The following is a 16,881-nucleotide window of genomic DNA, read 5'->3' on the forward strand; positions in this document are numbered from 1 at the left end:
AAGGGAAGCTATAGCATGTAAGAGTTACTTCCCTTTATATAGTATATAAATGGAAATTGTTGTTTTTTTCTTCTTCACCTATCAGGGAAGCTTGGATTCTGAGGTAGCAGACATTATTTTCTAATGATGTGATTGCATAAATATTTTCTGAGAAAATAATGTACTAAAACAATTTATGTTTGGTTTCAATGTCTGAAACAAATGTTTCTCTTGTAACAAAGAGATAAAATCAAAACAACATTTTGATGAAGATTTTTATTTAAAAATTCACAACTATGTTCAATATATTTAGTTATACACAATATTAAATAATGCCACCAAATCAAAACATTGGCAGCAATAACACATTGTAATTCATACATACATGTTCATTTTATGTCTTAGAACCAATCTGTTTCATCAGATAGCAGCAAACTATTGTAAATGAAGAAATGCAAAATACTGGTACATTTAGCTTGCAAACATTTACTTTATGGTTTTATTTGTCGGCATTGTCTACACCAATACCAAGCTGATGAATGCACAAATCATTTTTGGCATGTAACAAGTAATTTTTCATATCCTCTCCTACTTGACCTGTAGCTGAGGACCTCGTGGTATTTAACCTTGATCTATGACTTCTAGTATTAGAGTTATTGCTAAAGTCCATAGCATATAATCTTAAAGCATTCCCAGATCAGATCTGGAACTTAAGTTTGAAAGGGGGGGGGGGGGTCACAACATATTAGTTATTTACTGTCAAGGCAAGTGGAGTAAACTGCCTTACCCATAGGCACTGCATGGTAATTGACCAAGGCTGATTCAATGATAGGAATTTAACCCACACCCTTTCCATCGTGAATCCAGCACACTAGCCACTGCCCTGGCAGCTTCTGATAGGACTGAGTTGGTATGGTAACACATACCACATACCAGATTGTGTTATCCAATCATTTAATTGTATACTGAATAAGGATGCAAAGCAAATGTTTTTTTTTACCTTGTATTATGCTTGAAACACAATTTCCCAGGCAGAGTAAGAATAGCTTGATTTGCCAGTTTATTTAGCTGCAAAAGTTCAAATGATTGTGGAGTCGTGACATTTCCATACTGAGATATGGGAAGAAATACTGTTTTTTATTGATAGGTATTACTGATTAATCTGAAAGCCATGAACAAACTGGAAATCTGAAAGACTTTGCATCTTCATTGACCTCTATGCTAATGCCCTGCATTCGAATCAGCAAGTCCAAGAAAATTAAGCACAAAGGCAGCTACATCTACTTTACCTGGCCCAGTCTATCAAGGCTATAGCGCCAAGTCTCAATAATATTCTAGATAATCAGTAGATTTATGTCCCCTGTCAAATATATAACCAAGTAATGCCATTTTGTGAGGAAAGAAGTTTAAACCTAAACATAAACATCTAATAAAGACATTTATACATTCGTTTATGAAAGTAACATCTTCTGAAATTTCCTTAATGAAATTAGCTAAAATATTTCCATGATGCTTTTATTTTAGTTCATTTATTTCCAGTCAAAAATTACATACAAAAGGTAGTTTAAAAAAATCGGAAAATTAAAGGGACAACACTCACTGGACTTGCACAACACTTAATCATTTCACTAAGCCAACTTGCAAAGTATTGTAAGAACACAACCTATGTAAACTGCCTCCCATACTTTATTTTGTGGTGATTTTTACCTATCCTGACAGAAATTCATTTCTAAAGGCATAATTAATATGCAGTGTCTTGGTCATAATCAATCCTCCATGATCTTCACAAAATAAACCAGTATAAAAAGCTTACGCAAACTTGAAAGAAAAACAGCCTGTATGCTTAGAATATGCATGTAGCTCATTCATTATCGAACCCTTTACATTTAAAACCAACTAGGTATTGTAAGAAGTCTACCAGTGAAAACCCATGTTGATGTTGCAATCCATTCGGGAGTAGAAAAAGATATTTTCCTAATGACCACCATAGTCATACTGAGAGTCATTTTGCATCCCTCATTTATGACCAACTAGTCACTGCAACAACTCTTGATGAAAACACTCATGTCAAAATGATCTTACCTATAACAGGATTTTCAAGATGGCCACTTTGGCGGACATATCGGACATCACATTGTCAACAGTTTAATTTAGGTCCATCAAGACATCTTCTGGTGAAAACTCCATGCCCTTTTGGAGGAGTTATGACTACAAAATTTTCAAGATAGATGCATAATGACCATATTCAAAATCAGATTTTGGCACCATTTTTTCTTAGTACAAACTAGACAGCATAAAAAGTCTTTCCATGAAAGAACAATTTTAAGATGACCAGCAATTTAGAAGTAGAGATAATAAGATTTTCAAGTTAGCCATTGTGGCAGTCATTCTTAAGGTCATATCAGTACCAAATATGACTTCATATTAAACTTTTTGTGAAAACCCCATACTGATGTGACCATCCATTGAGGACGAGTGGCAATAACAAGATTTTGAAGCTGGCTGCTGTCGCAGTCACAATAATGTACGAGTAGCACCATTTTCCAACCAGACTTTGAGATTAATGTGTATGCAAAGTTTCTTGGCAATCCTCAGAGTAGTTCAGGTGTAGCAATAACTTGTGGTCAGATGGATAACAGATGTCTGACAACGGACAACAGCCTATCCCATATGATCTCAGTTTATAACCAGAAAATTCTACAGATAAAGATTCATTCAACAGATTGCATAGATTTAAACTTTCATTCAATAATTTCATATTATATATGAAAATTAAGCAGTCAACTCATAAAACGTTCCTCCAAAAAAAGGAGGAACTTGGGACGGAATAAAATATTTCATCAAATGGACAGGAAGAAAACTATACAAGACACTATGAAATACAGTAAAAGAGCAAGATTTTGAAATGGTATTCATATGCTATGATACTTATTAGTTGTAATCTAGATCATTTCCTTCACTGTCCCCAATATGAATCATACAATACAAAGATCTATCAATGCAACAGAAGTATAAATGTGCAATAAATTAAAAACAATGACATAACATTGTAGCAAGAGCAAACAATTCTTTACGCTCACCATGTTTTACCATGCTGTAACAACTGAGGATCTTCACACTATACTTCATATAAATATTTTATGGTAGATTCTGTACAAATACTGTGCCATGAATTTGGAACCCAAAATACCTCTTGGTAATGTTTACTATATTCCTCTAAATACATGGTGTTATTGTCAACAAGACTATTTCTGAGAAGGGTGATTACCATAGGAACAACCATTTTGGTAATCAGTAGTTTGGTTAAGTAACTAAACCATACACAGTGTGACCCCGCTATAGCATGCTCCGTTATAACATAAATTTAGATATAACAGGGTCGTGGTGTGGCTTCTGAAATTTCATATACATGTATTTTTCTCATACACAATAAAAAATCTTTCTTAAAAGTACCAAAAAAAACCCAAAAAGTTCTTTTTATCATTTCGGGGAAGAGATCACATATGAATAATACAACACGATCGTCACATGGCTCCTGAAATTTTGTATGTATTTTTCTCTTAAAAGTACGATAAAAAATGGTTAAAAAGTTTATTCTGGGATCACGTAGGGCTTCGCCAATGTTGCAAACTTTAATTTTTTTTCCTTATTCGCAGCAAAATATACCATCTGGCAATTTTTTTTTTATTGCCGACCTTGTTGGCTGTTTAAGCTTGTGTATACAACCATTGTTTGGAATGGAGAAATTCAGAGGCCCAGGAAAAGAGCCGCAAACTGGATATAAAATGCACTGAAATTTATCTATTGTTACATAAATACTTTGTCCATATTGACAAACCATCTAAACAGTGCATTGGAATATCATAATCTGCTTATATTGACATCTAGCACGAGTACTGTATGTTGTGAGATGTCCGCTTTTTTGTTGTTGACATTTCTGGTACATAAATCAACCGGACAAGGCATTATATTGTAATCTATCTTTCGTCAGATTTTCATCCACTCGCTACTAATTAATATATTTACATAGACTGACATTTGTATGTTGTTGTTGTTGTGGGGTTTAATGCCATTTTTCAGCACATGATAGGCTAGTATTAATAGTGGAGGAAGTACCTGGGAAAACCCCGGAAAGAACCACCGACCCATGAGAAGTAACTGGCAAGCTTTCTCACATACCAACATTGGCCGAATCCAAGACTTGAACCCACACAGACAGAGGTGAGATGGCAGTGATCCGTAATGAAGAGTGCTTTAGACCACTCAACCACTTGGAGCCCCACACACTTGTATGTGGATGGTAAGTACAATCCCTCTTCTTTTCACTCAGAATTGAATCCTTTAGAACACTAACATTTTCTGTAATAATCCCTGTCATCACTTCTCTATCGTCCATTGACCATTTGTTAAATTTCTGACGCATGCATGGAAGGCAGCATCATGCCGCTACCATAAAGGTATATAAAAAAATCCCACATCTTACTTATTGGTTTATTCAATAGGCAGGGAGGAACAGTAACTAGAATAGACCAAACGACAGCCAATTCCTTTCTAAAAATGTACCCAGATAAAATAGTTTGCTTAAATTTCAAAGGAAACAAATTACCTTTGAAGCACCGATAGTTATATGAAAACATACTCGGCAAATGGGGGAAAAAAGTCTCAAACGTGAAATACAATTATTTGATGTTGCCGCCACAATAAGAAATGGGCATTTATTTGGTTCTCCAAAGCTATCCTTCAGCAGTGACTTCAATAATGCATGCACCCTTCATCAAAGAAGGCCGACTACAATCTTCAGTAAAAACAAAGAACTTTTCTTCAAAGGAAGTCAGTTCCAAACTTAAATAAAAGTAATGGAATCTGATGGATTTTTCATTTTTCAACATGACTGGAAAAAGTTAGTGCCATGAAAGTTTCCTTTTGGCAGGGAAAAAGCTTATGCTTATGAATGCTACCAATGGCGACTTAAAATGAAAACTAACTTTTACCAACTTGGGACATTCGTTACGCGATTGTGCTGTTTTTCAACTGAATTCAGACCAACATGACCTGTGACAAAATTATTGAAGATTTTAAATGTGTGTGTATGCATATTTTCGACGGTATCACTTGTATTGTGGATTCAGTGTATTTGATGATTCATGGGTGAGTACAGTGTTGATACTCTATTCATGCTATACATTAGACGTATATATACACATTATTCATATACATGTATCAATTTGTGGTTCTCTACATAAAGTAAACTATTATATATGCCTTCTGTTTTCACTACAGGTGTATTTCCCATTTAATATGCATTGATTTAAGATGGTAACTGTGCTAATGAAGCATGTATTTTACCACCCGCATTTATTACCTACCTAAACACACACACACACCTGCAATTGTTTTTGGGTACATGCATCATTTTCTTCAGCTAACTGACCTGATTGCTTATAACACGGTTCGGTCTATAACATGGTTGGGTTCTATGGTTTCCAACTACCATGTTATAGCAGGGTCACACTGTAGTATGAAACAGCTCAGTCCTTCAAGCACAAACTAATTCATTCACAGAGTATGTGATGGTCAACTGTAATCAACAAACACTCAAATGATCAGATTAAGACATTGCATAATTAACACATGGATATGATGGTGTCTGCATTGACATGCAAAAGGATGGTTGAAAATGTTTAAAAAATGCCATCATTTTCTTGCAAACTTTAGCAAAACTGTGCTTTCATTTAGTTGGATATAGATGGGGTACCAGCAACTCAGGGATCCAAAAAGTATGATGTAAGATAAACTGGCTTTCAAGTCAACTGTCTCACCCACAAACTTATCCCCTAAATATAGCAGTTTATCTATTGAGTTTCCATATTTCTTGAGGAATTTTAGTCAAAATGCTGCCAGAAGTAATGATTTTTTTAAAAACTGGTACCAGACTATGCAAGACTTTAGACCCTACTTCCCGCATTTTGTGTTCTTGCTATGCAATAGATGGAATATAACATGCAGTTCAACCATTTATATCAGCAGATCCACCTTTTGGGGTTTTATAACAAAAGACATTTCAACAAAACCAAAAAAAAAGAATTCATTCAAAACAAATGAAGGATTCATTGGAAACTTTTTTATAAAATTCATAAAAGTAATACAAAAGCCAGTTCATTGACAATGTGCTTTGTTGCACAGACATTATACCAATAAATCAGTTAAAACCACATAACTGTTGTGAATACCCTGCCAGATAAATGCAGCCATGTTTGATTAGTGTACATACAACAGCGAAAGAGGAACAGAGATGTAAAACCTTAACATTCATACCTACAACAACCTGAAAAGTGATCTCCTGTCTTGCTTCAAAGGCATGAGAAAAGTGAACTGTCAATAATGAAATGTGAGCTGAAAATTATGTAAATGTAACATTTTATGCATGTATAATGTGATAACTGCAACTCCAAAAGTTAAAACGGTTTTTACATGTTATGCAAGACGTAAACACCTCCAGGGCTGTACAAATCTTCCCAGCCACTTGTCCGAGTTGTGAGACTTTGAAAAAAATGATTGCTCATGACCACGTTTTTACTTCACCCATTCTTCATATTCATAATTTTCTTTATTTTTCAACGTCTTTAATGTTATGGGCAGCATATGTGATTGTGTGGGTATTGTACTCTATTATTAGATACTATATTACTAGAGTTGGGTAAAAAAAAATCTGTTCTGTACTGTATTTCTTAACATACTGCAAATTATACCATCGTATACTGCAATTGTATTAGTGACCAACAATTTAATATTCTGAGGCAGGTGACTCAAATTTTGGGGGGTAAATTTACAGCTCTCAAATAGCTGGAACAAATATCTTCTGGTTTATGTCAAAATACCACCATATTATATCCATTATATTATTTGAACAATGAAAATAATTGAGATAAAAGAAAAAGAAATTATCTCTGCTTGAGAGATAATTGCATTATCCCACCCACCCAGAAAACTGAATGGTCAGTTTATTAAATTTAGGTGTTCCAAGCTGCCATAGCAGACTAGGGAAATGGGCTACCATCACAGCAAAAGTAAAAAATTTGAACAATAAATTGTATGCCATCACTATTAATAAAATCAATTAAAATATGCATTTATCACAAGAACTTATTTAATTCTATCATTTTATGCATAAATCTTAAAGATTTTCATTTTAAAAAAATGTTTGAGGTATGTCAAGGGCACAATTTGTCCAGTGGCGGTTTGTCCAAACATTGAAATGTTGCATGTGTTTATTGTAAGGCTTGGGATTATGCATGGTAATTCCCAGGTTACTATATTTGGCACCATCATAAAGCAAAGAGGAGGACCTAGATTTTGTTATCTTTACTACGTAAATCGGGTGGGGGGGAGTTACTTCAAACTGTACAAAATGAATACTTCAAAATGACTTTTCAGGTACATCTCAATTTTCAAACACAATTTTAAAAAAAAAAAAATAATTGTAAAGTTTGTTCATTATCATGTTTTCTGTATAAACTGCTGAATTTTCCATGCCACCATGCAAGATCACCACGCTGTTTATAAGTATGCTGGGAATAAGCCTTCTGCAATGGCTGACCTAACACTTATTCCACCTCACCCAATGTAAATCCATGAAATATTGTGGCCTCTAATATTCCATCCATGGATTATCTATCCATATTGTGTAAGTAAAATGATTCATTTTTAATATTTGATATTTATTTTTGTCTTTATCATTGTTCTTTGTTTACCTGTAGTCATTAACTGGGGGTTCTATTCTACAGTTCAAGGAAAAGTTTTCAAGTCTGAATCCCTCAGCTAAATCATTTTTACACTATAAATATGCATGAAAAAGTCACCTCAGATGAAGTTTGGCATGATATTGACTTATTTAAAGTAAATTTGGTGACATAATTTTTTGTTCAGTGAATGTGACTAAGCAGGTAACAATTAACACATTGAACTGGAGATGACAAAATTATGACCTCTGGCATTTTTGCTTGCAAACACGATTTATCAAAAGGAAAATGGACTCTGTTACCCTTCTCTATTTCCTTTGACTTTGTTTCTTTTGGTTTTTAATTTTATCCAAGATCCTAAATTTTTGGGACAAGTTTTTATTAACGATGAAAGGGCATTGTAAATCTAGCCAGCTACAGACTGGCATTTTACGTTCAAACTAAGAGACCTAACCCTAATTTAAAATTGTTATATATCTACATGGTATCGCAAATTTTTCCAATCTGTAACAACTCAGTAAGTTTTCAGGTCAGCATCATTAACTGTAGCTAAAAGTACCAAATTCATTTAAAATACTTCATGTTTAAAGAATTACTTACTTTAGCCACATTTAATGATTCTGACTTGAAAATTTACAGGTAGGAAAACTTTGTGATGCGATGTGGAACAAACTAGTTCTAATTATTATTTTGGAAATTGTATACATTGTGTTTTATTTTTTTAATCAAATCTGTAGGTGATGATGTGTACCTGACTTTAGAAAAGCATTTTTGGCCCAAGGATAGAAAAAGAATCAGTCTACCAGGGGTGCCTTGTACCAACAAGCTCTTTGTATAGTTATATTGTTTATGTGAAACAGGAAAATGCAACTGGGATAAGGTAAGATTTATGATTTTATATTTGTGTGGATGAATATACTGTAGTGTTATCATGATTTTACGATTAAGTAGAAGATGAGTACTGATGTGACAGCCACAGGCAGTTTTGCTTTTTAAATCCACATTTTTGTCCGATAATTTTGAACATACGGAATCCAAGAACAAGCAGTGCTTAACCACAAAAAAGGACCATTTTTAAAAATGAAATACTATCAAGGGCTAAACGAAAAAAATCTACACAAATTTATTTAAATTATTCTTGTTAATATTTTTCTTTTGCTTTGTTCATCTGTTCTGACAGTGCATCTGACAACTTTTTCACATTTCAGGTTTTTGATTGGATTAAGAAACTCAATTAAGAGACATCCTATCTTCAAATTGCTTCACAGGCCCAACATTTTGTTTTGAAAATCATGGAGATACCACAATCTAACTCGAATGACTTCTTAGCAAACTGTAGATTTGGACTTTGTTACGGAGACTTTGTCTCAATTTGGACTAAACAGGAAAACCCTTCTGGACAAAGGTCTATTCCAGCCATCTGTTGGTGTAATGACAAATGCTGGCATTGCTGAGTTAGAAAATTTAAATCAAAACTAAATGTGAAAGTGTTGAAGATTCTCAAAAGCTCTTGCAAAAACAGAAAGATCACAATCCAAAGGATTACACATTTTTCCTTAGCACCAAATATCCACATCTGTCTGTCCTTGAAAAATTAAATAGAACAAGTAATCAACCAGATGTTGAATTAGTAGAAAGTGTCAAAAGCATAGCAAAGTCCAAACAGAAATTTTCAGAAACTATGAGTTTGTTCAGCTAAAAGACAAAGTGTACCATTTTGGAGAAATGTTGAGGGAGAAAATTATTTCTGCAAAAAAACAAGCTGAGAAATGAAATAGTTAAAAAGATAAGGTTAGTGCAAAATATAACGAACTTACTGCCAAACCTGAAAAAATGTTGAAGCTTCAGACTTGTACAGAACATGGTCACTCTACTAATGACATCCAAAAAACTGTAATTGCCCTTCAAGGTTTTGGACTGGCAGCTTCTGACTGCTCAGATGTCATAAAGATGGTCTCAAATCATGTATTTCATACAAATACTGAGAAAAATGTGTTGCCATATGTTCAGAATTGTTTAAACATAAGTGATGAAGGTTGTTTTTTGAGCAAATTCCACACAACAGAACAGATTCTTAAATCTGAACACTTTACACTCCATACTGATGCACAAAAAAAATTGATCAAAAGCTGACTGATCAAATAATCCTTGATGATAGTAACTCTCACTCTAGGATTTACTTCAGTTGGTGCTGAAGATGCTGCTATTCTCCTAGAGATTACTATGAATATTTGGAATGCATTATCAGAAACAAATGATAACTAAGACATTGTGATTCAGGAAATTTTTAAGAAATTGACAAGTACTACATCAGATCATGCTAATGTGATGAAAAAATTAAATGATAATGAAATCAATATCGTCAAGTTGCATTGAACAGCGATGAATATTTACACTTCTTATATTGTTGTTGTTGTATGGCTTAACGCCATTTTTTCTGCACACTATAGGCCATACATGGTGGCCAGTATAAATGGTGTAAGAAGAACCCGGGAAAACCCCTGAAAGAACTACCAACCCATGAGAAGCTACTGGCAAGTTTTTTCACATACCAACCTTGGCCGAACCCGACACTTTAACTCATGCAGACAGAAGTGAGATGGCAGTGATCCATAATGGTGAACGCTTTAGACCACTCAGGGCCCCTCTTATATTGTAATGCCCACTATCTTCTTGGATTAAGCAGGGCAGCTGAGTAAACCCTTCAAGACACAGAGAAAGAAACTGATAGTCTTGGCTGTGACAGAGATAGTAATTTTCAAGATTCCACAAGGGGGGCAGAAAATGCAACTTCCAGGTTTGTCAGAACAGCTTGTGATGTGGTGGAATCACGTGGTGATGAGACAAACAGTGTCTGAGCTGAATGGATTGCATTGTTCTCAGCATGGCATCAAAAGTAGGGTGATAAGCTACTGCAACAACAGATTTAATAATTATTTTGAAGAGGCAGCTCAACTGATTCACCCTAAATCTGATATTGTGTAATTTCTGAAAAATGGCAATCTAGGTCATTCAAATTTAAAACTGGAAAGTGTGGCTGCTGATGCATAACCATTGTACTAGCTGTTGCTCTGACAATGCATGTCACTGGTCCTTACTGGGAGATGTTGCAAAATAGCATAAAATATGCTGACCTCCATGTATATAGACGAAAAATGGCCACTGTTTTACGACAGCTCAAAAGATCCTTCAGAAAGTTTAGACAAAATCTTTCCAGGTATTTTTAATGTCAAGTTTCTTCAGGACAGCCCTATAACAGACTCTGCATACAATTATTTGCAAAGTTTAAATGATGCGCGCATTGTTACTTTGAAATCAGCACTGCGGGAACTGTTCAAAAACTATTTTGAAGTCACAGAAAGACAACTAGGTGATTTTCTGGAGAATGGAAGATACACACAGCCTGATCAATCTGCATACACTTCAATAACCCATTGTCCTCTAACCAATTTGTTGGGAGAAAGATGTTCTGATGATTTTGACTTTGATTATTTTAAGAGGAGAAGCTCTTCCCTTCACCACCACACAACCATTAACATGCTTAAAAGAAACAGGATATGCATCTGGCTGTCAAGTAAACAAATTCAAGAAAGTGATGACTTTATGAAAAAAGCATAAGGACACTACAGACGATTGCGAGCAGCACACAAGAATCAAGAATATTTGGTAATGTTAAAAATCAAGGAAAAAGTATTGGAAAATAAAAGATATTAAAAACAGCTGTTGGAAACAGAAAGAAAAGCTACTCTGCTTCAAGCAGTCAGGGCCCATGAAAGCCTTTGCCATTGTGCCAATTATGTGAAGAAACTTATAAACAGCATATCGACATGATCAAAGTTTAAAGAAGCTCATCAGAATGAGTTATGGCTGCAGAAAACAATAATGGGCATCAGGACAATCAGGATTAGTGGAAGCATTCCCCAGCTAATCAAAAGGCTGAGCAACCATCCATCTCTAGTCTTCTGATGTCGAGTTATGTAAATTTAATTTGCTTTGTTTGTTAGTTTTATTTCATTACATGCTATTGTAATGTAACACGGTATGTTCGACTTGACCTTGTCAAAAATTAAGTTCATTTCTGCTTGACCCTAATTGACATTTTTTATTTTATTCATTGTAAACAATACATAGCTAAATTATTCTCTACATGTATGGGTTTAAAATCAGTATTATTATTTATAGAAGTAAATATGTTTATTTGGGTTGTAAACATCAGGATCATTCTAGAAGTTTATTTTCCATTAGATAAAGGTTTTTTGTGTTAGAAACTGCTAATTGTGACCTGAGGTCAAGTAAAGAACTACATGTACTGTAACTGAAGGATTTTATCAGTTTCTTTAAGATATATAACCTTGAAATTGTATATTATGTTGTGTCCAGTTGGGCTGAAATTTATTTCTTCAAATTACTGAATTAAGGATTATTTTCTCTGGAAATACAAAAGTGCTCTAATAAAATTCTTGGATAATGACATTCAGTTTTTGGATTTATTAAGGAATTCTACTGAATTTTATTCAGGACTTTAAATTACTAGGACTTGTGTCTATAATTCCTGGATTATTTTGGGATTTAATTCGCAATAGCATATGTTCTCTTTTTTTACTTTGTATTCTAGGGGAAAAAATTATTTGTTAAATTTTACAAAGCTTGTTGTCTTTCACTCTTTTCTGGTACTTATTTTAAGAGCATAGGCTCATAATAAAGTACAACGCATGTGATCAGAAGAGAAAGTTTTCCTTGTCATTCCTTGTGATTTTACTGAAGCCAACAGTGGCATTCAGGTGAAACATGAAACTTTTAAATTCAAACACCAAGGAGTATGGGCAGCTGTGTATTATGATGACTAGTATTACACTGGACATGTGTACACCAACCTGATCTGGCACTTGTACAGTTTTATGGCACTTGTACAGTTTTTATGCCAGATGAAAACCAAAAGTGATCTTTTCAAATGGCCTGTCAGTGATGACATTGCCAAGGTTAAATCACGTTTTGTGTTTGATTGGAACTTTAATGTTCAACCAGTCACAAGTGATGGCTGAACTTGGAAAGTTTAAAACATAGGACACATTGATCATCATATAACAGAATAAAAATCTCAAGCTAAAACTTAGTAAAAGCTGTTACTTTTCTGATTATTTTTAACAAAGCAGTCCTTTACGACACTGACAATTTAATCAACTGATTGCAGTGTACACTATGAAAATCTCTTAAAAACAATGGTCGTAGTGACAGATTTTGATATTTTGTCAATGGTTCTTGCACTGTAACATCTTTGCTTTATCATAATTATATTCGCTTTATTAGGATGTATGCATTGTGGCTGTAATATGCTCCATTTTGGTGCAAAATGTATCAAAATCAGTTACTGAAGAAGGTTTAAACTTTTGAAATTTTTTGCTTTTTTCTGTCTATTTTCAGATATAGCTTCCATTTCAAAACCTACTTTCACACTAATGTTGACAGTCTTTGTTCTGTTAATAAATAAATAAAAAGTTGTTTACCTTTTGAAAACTGTCACTTTTGTATTTTTTGGGACATTCAAATTTTGGCTCATTTTCCTAATTTCTATGTCCCGATACGACAAAAATTTCATACCCATTGGCCCACAAAAAATTGGGCTTTGTTTTCAGAAGGTTTACTCACAGGAACATACATTAATCTGCATTAAAATGTCATAGTCTTATTATAGCAAGGTTGCAAAGTCATGGAAAAGCTCAATTTCTGGCTTTTCCAGTAAAGCTGTCCTCTGCAGCTTGACCGTTTTAGAGTGAACCTAATAAAAAGGATTTTATAGAGTAAGATTGTAATGCTTGCATTTCTTGAATGACAAGGAACCTGTCTAGCTCTAATGTAAATACCACTGTTGTATAGCTTCTAATTGTTTTTTTTAACCCATCCAAAGTTGATAGTAATTGCATTTTCAGTGGAGATTGCAAAGTTCCCAAGTCCCTAAAAAAAAACATTAAAAAGTTAGTGCATTTAATTGTATTTACTGATATCTTAAAAGTGCTCGGAATACCTAATATTATAGTACATGAATTTTCTATGTGCATTTTAACTGTGTATAAGCTGCCATCTAAACACTGTAAATGAAGTCGGATGACTGAACTTACACCATAAATGGCACCCTGTAAAAGACACTGCTGAATATGGAGAGCTTGTTGATAAAAAAAGGATGTGTTGATTCTGAAGAATGTAATTTACTAGCTAAACTATTGATATAATAGGCAGTGAAACTTCAAGTGGGATGCTAACACCAAAGGAATATATTTATCAGAGAGGGCTTGTAAACAAAAAACACATTGACGTGACAAACGAGAAAATATTTTGTGAACTAGAGAACCTACTTAAAATTCAAGCACAAAAAAATGTGCCCTCCTGAAAACCTAGGGATGATTCTTGGTCACAAAAAAGAAATACAATGTATTTGACACATTCACATACACTTATAATTGTTTTTTTAATAAAACATATTTTTAAAATTTGGATTTGATCCAAATGACTTTTGAAACATACTACTTGACCACCATACTGGCATGCATGACACCTCAAACATGTGATAGGTTTGCACATAACTATATTTGTAATATTCAAAATTATTGTGACAAATAAAACTGTTTCGTAAAATAAAAATATTTTTGCAATTATATTAATAAAAATGAAAACATGCTTTTAATAAACTCGTATCAAGATTACTCAAGAAATTTCAATTTTTTCCTTACTCGGAAATTTCTGTTTATTCCTTACTTTTTTACACTATTCATTTTACTTTTTGACTTTCTGTCAGAATAACAGAATATTTTTATTCTTTCCAAATTATCAAATGTAAATAAAATTCTCCTATCTTTAGCGACAGCAACTCCCCCACTCACAATAGCTGATTGCACCTGAACTTCTTGGACATTTATATTTTGCATAAATAAACAGTACTAATACATATGTAGATACGTTGCTATAAAGGATTATCAATTTAAGTGTGTGTGTGTGAGTGTGTGTGTAAATTAAAATTGGCTTCATTATATATAATCAAACCAATTTTAGTTTACTTCAAAATATCGAGCTGTTTAAATTGTGCAACAATTGGATCTATGACATCTACATGACAATGGGGATCCAGATAATGATGGTACAAGAGAATGAACAAAGGACTTTTCATTTTCTTTCTAAAATTGCACTTGCCCGGGACTAAACTCGTGCCTGCAGGCCCATATCCCACATAAAAATGAACTAGTTCTGGGCATCACACTATCCAATTTTGTACAGCCCTGACCTCATGGCTATTAGTTTCAATGATTGTTAATGTACACCAACAAAAACAGGGGTTCAGTCACTGCTGACAATACCATATATAGCTGTCAGGATATGTCACTCTCTTTGCAAATGAAAATGATATGTCACAGATTACATGTACAAGTCATGTCAATGAAAACTGACAATGACTATCAATTACCACAACCTACTGTTGTTGACCTGTCTTAGTGACAACTGTAATTTCAACACTGAACTGTAACTGATCCTTTAAGGAGGACAATATAATTACAGTGTCCAAGCCACTATCATTATTGACATATCATGCATGTCCATGTTTTTGACTTGTCCCTGAATGCCTTTGACGTGTTCAAGTTTTCTGTCTCATCAAGATGATCGGGACTTGTCACTGTTGACCAAAGGGGCATCATGACTTTCTGCTGCTAGCCTGGCCAAAGTGGTCCCCTCAGATCCTGGAGAAATATGAACAACACAATCAATATCTCCATCTCTTATAGAGATAAGCCACTACATTTAAGTGAATATTTACGATCAACTGAAACAAGAAAAGAGCCAGCTCACATACACTGCTTCCTAAATCTCTCATCCAGGCAAACATCAGCACTATATAAAATTCAAACCATTTTGCTCAAAGCTGATAATGTAATAGCTAGTTAACAGTAATCATACATATATGTTTGTAGCCAAGAAAATGAGATTCTACAAACACTTAAGCAAATCATTCATTTTGTTATATTTTGTTTGTGTATCAGTTACACATTGCACAAATTATGCTGATCATAAAAATTACTTTCTTTTACATGAACAGTGGTCTAAAATGTAAAGATAAACAGCCATCAAGTCCTTGAGTGCTGATATTAGGTATCATCCTTGAAATTAAAATTAAAATTCTGCATGGATAGTTCACGTAATGAAAATTATCATTTTTCTCCAAATATCTGGAAAATTAATACATTATTGTCTGGATTGTGTACTGAAACACACAGTAATTAATGTGTGTGATGTGTGATTTGGATTTTTAACAAAGCTTTAACAATCTTTCAGTCATATCGCTAAGATGTCTGCAATGTGGCAGTTTATAGTGATGTCTAGCACTGGGGCATCATGCCGCAGACATGTAGCAACACAGTAATTAAATGATGATCAGATGTGGTCTAGGTAAACTTGGTTGCAAGTTCTCCTTACTTGGCAACATTTTCATGGTAATGTTTCAGTGGTTTCCTTAATAAATAATAAATTGTGTTTACATGCTTCCAGACTATGGGCTTATTCTGTGCTTTTACACTATGTCAATCTGTTCATCATGTTGACAGATGTGAGTAGAATCCAAATATTGACAGTGACCAAAGCTAAATGATAAATTTTAGTTTTTGTACACTATGGGCAAGCTCACAACCCATGGCAGTTGCTATTACATGTATTAGCAAACTCAACTGATCAAATCAAACCCCAGTATAACTCAAATTTTTTTAAAACATATGCAAACTACTGACTGAGAGTTCTCTTATCTAGATTTTTTCAAAAAAATATATCACTGAAATTATATACATCTATTCATCGTATCTTATTGCTAAAAATCTGCAAGGTAATGCAAATTTGCCTCCAAAAATACCAGAAATGATCTCAAGACTACAACTCCAAATAAGGCAATGATTGACTTCAATATGTAATGAACCAAATAACTTAGGCTGAATCGGGAATTTAATTAAAGAATACCATTATTATAAATGTCATGACTGACTGAACATGTCCAATATAAGGTTAACACAGACCTGCCAACTCTGACGAGTCCATCTCAGTAAGGCAGTTGATTTTTTTCCGTAAGACTGACCAGTTTTCAGTAAGGTGTAACAAAATATCAATAACTGCTATTGTAAAGCTGGAAAACGTA

General features: G+C 33.9%; 1 protein-coding gene across 1 annotated transcript in view; it reads right to left on the bottom strand.

Annotated features, from left to right (window-relative positions):
* Positions 1-240: 240 nt before the first annotated feature.
* LOC149782714 (ankyrin repeat and SAM domain-containing protein 6-like) overlaps positions 241-16,881 on the bottom strand; it is a 59,155-nt gene continuing 42,514 nt past the window's right edge. Inside the window, exon 17 of the mRNA XM_089934214.1 lies at positions 241-15,442. Coding sequence (XP_089790340.1) covers positions 15,357-15,442 — 86 coding nt within the window. The 3' untranslated portion in view covers positions 241-15,356. The remainder of the gene's footprint in view (positions 15,443-16,881) is intronic.

This window comes from Sinohyriopsis cumingii, chromosome 15, assembly GCF_028554795.1.
Source record: "Sinohyriopsis cumingii isolate HCF-2022 chromosome 15, ASM2855479v2, whole genome shotgun sequence".
NCBI lineage: Eukaryota > Metazoa > Mollusca > Bivalvia > Unionida > Unionidae > Sinohyriopsis > Sinohyriopsis cumingii.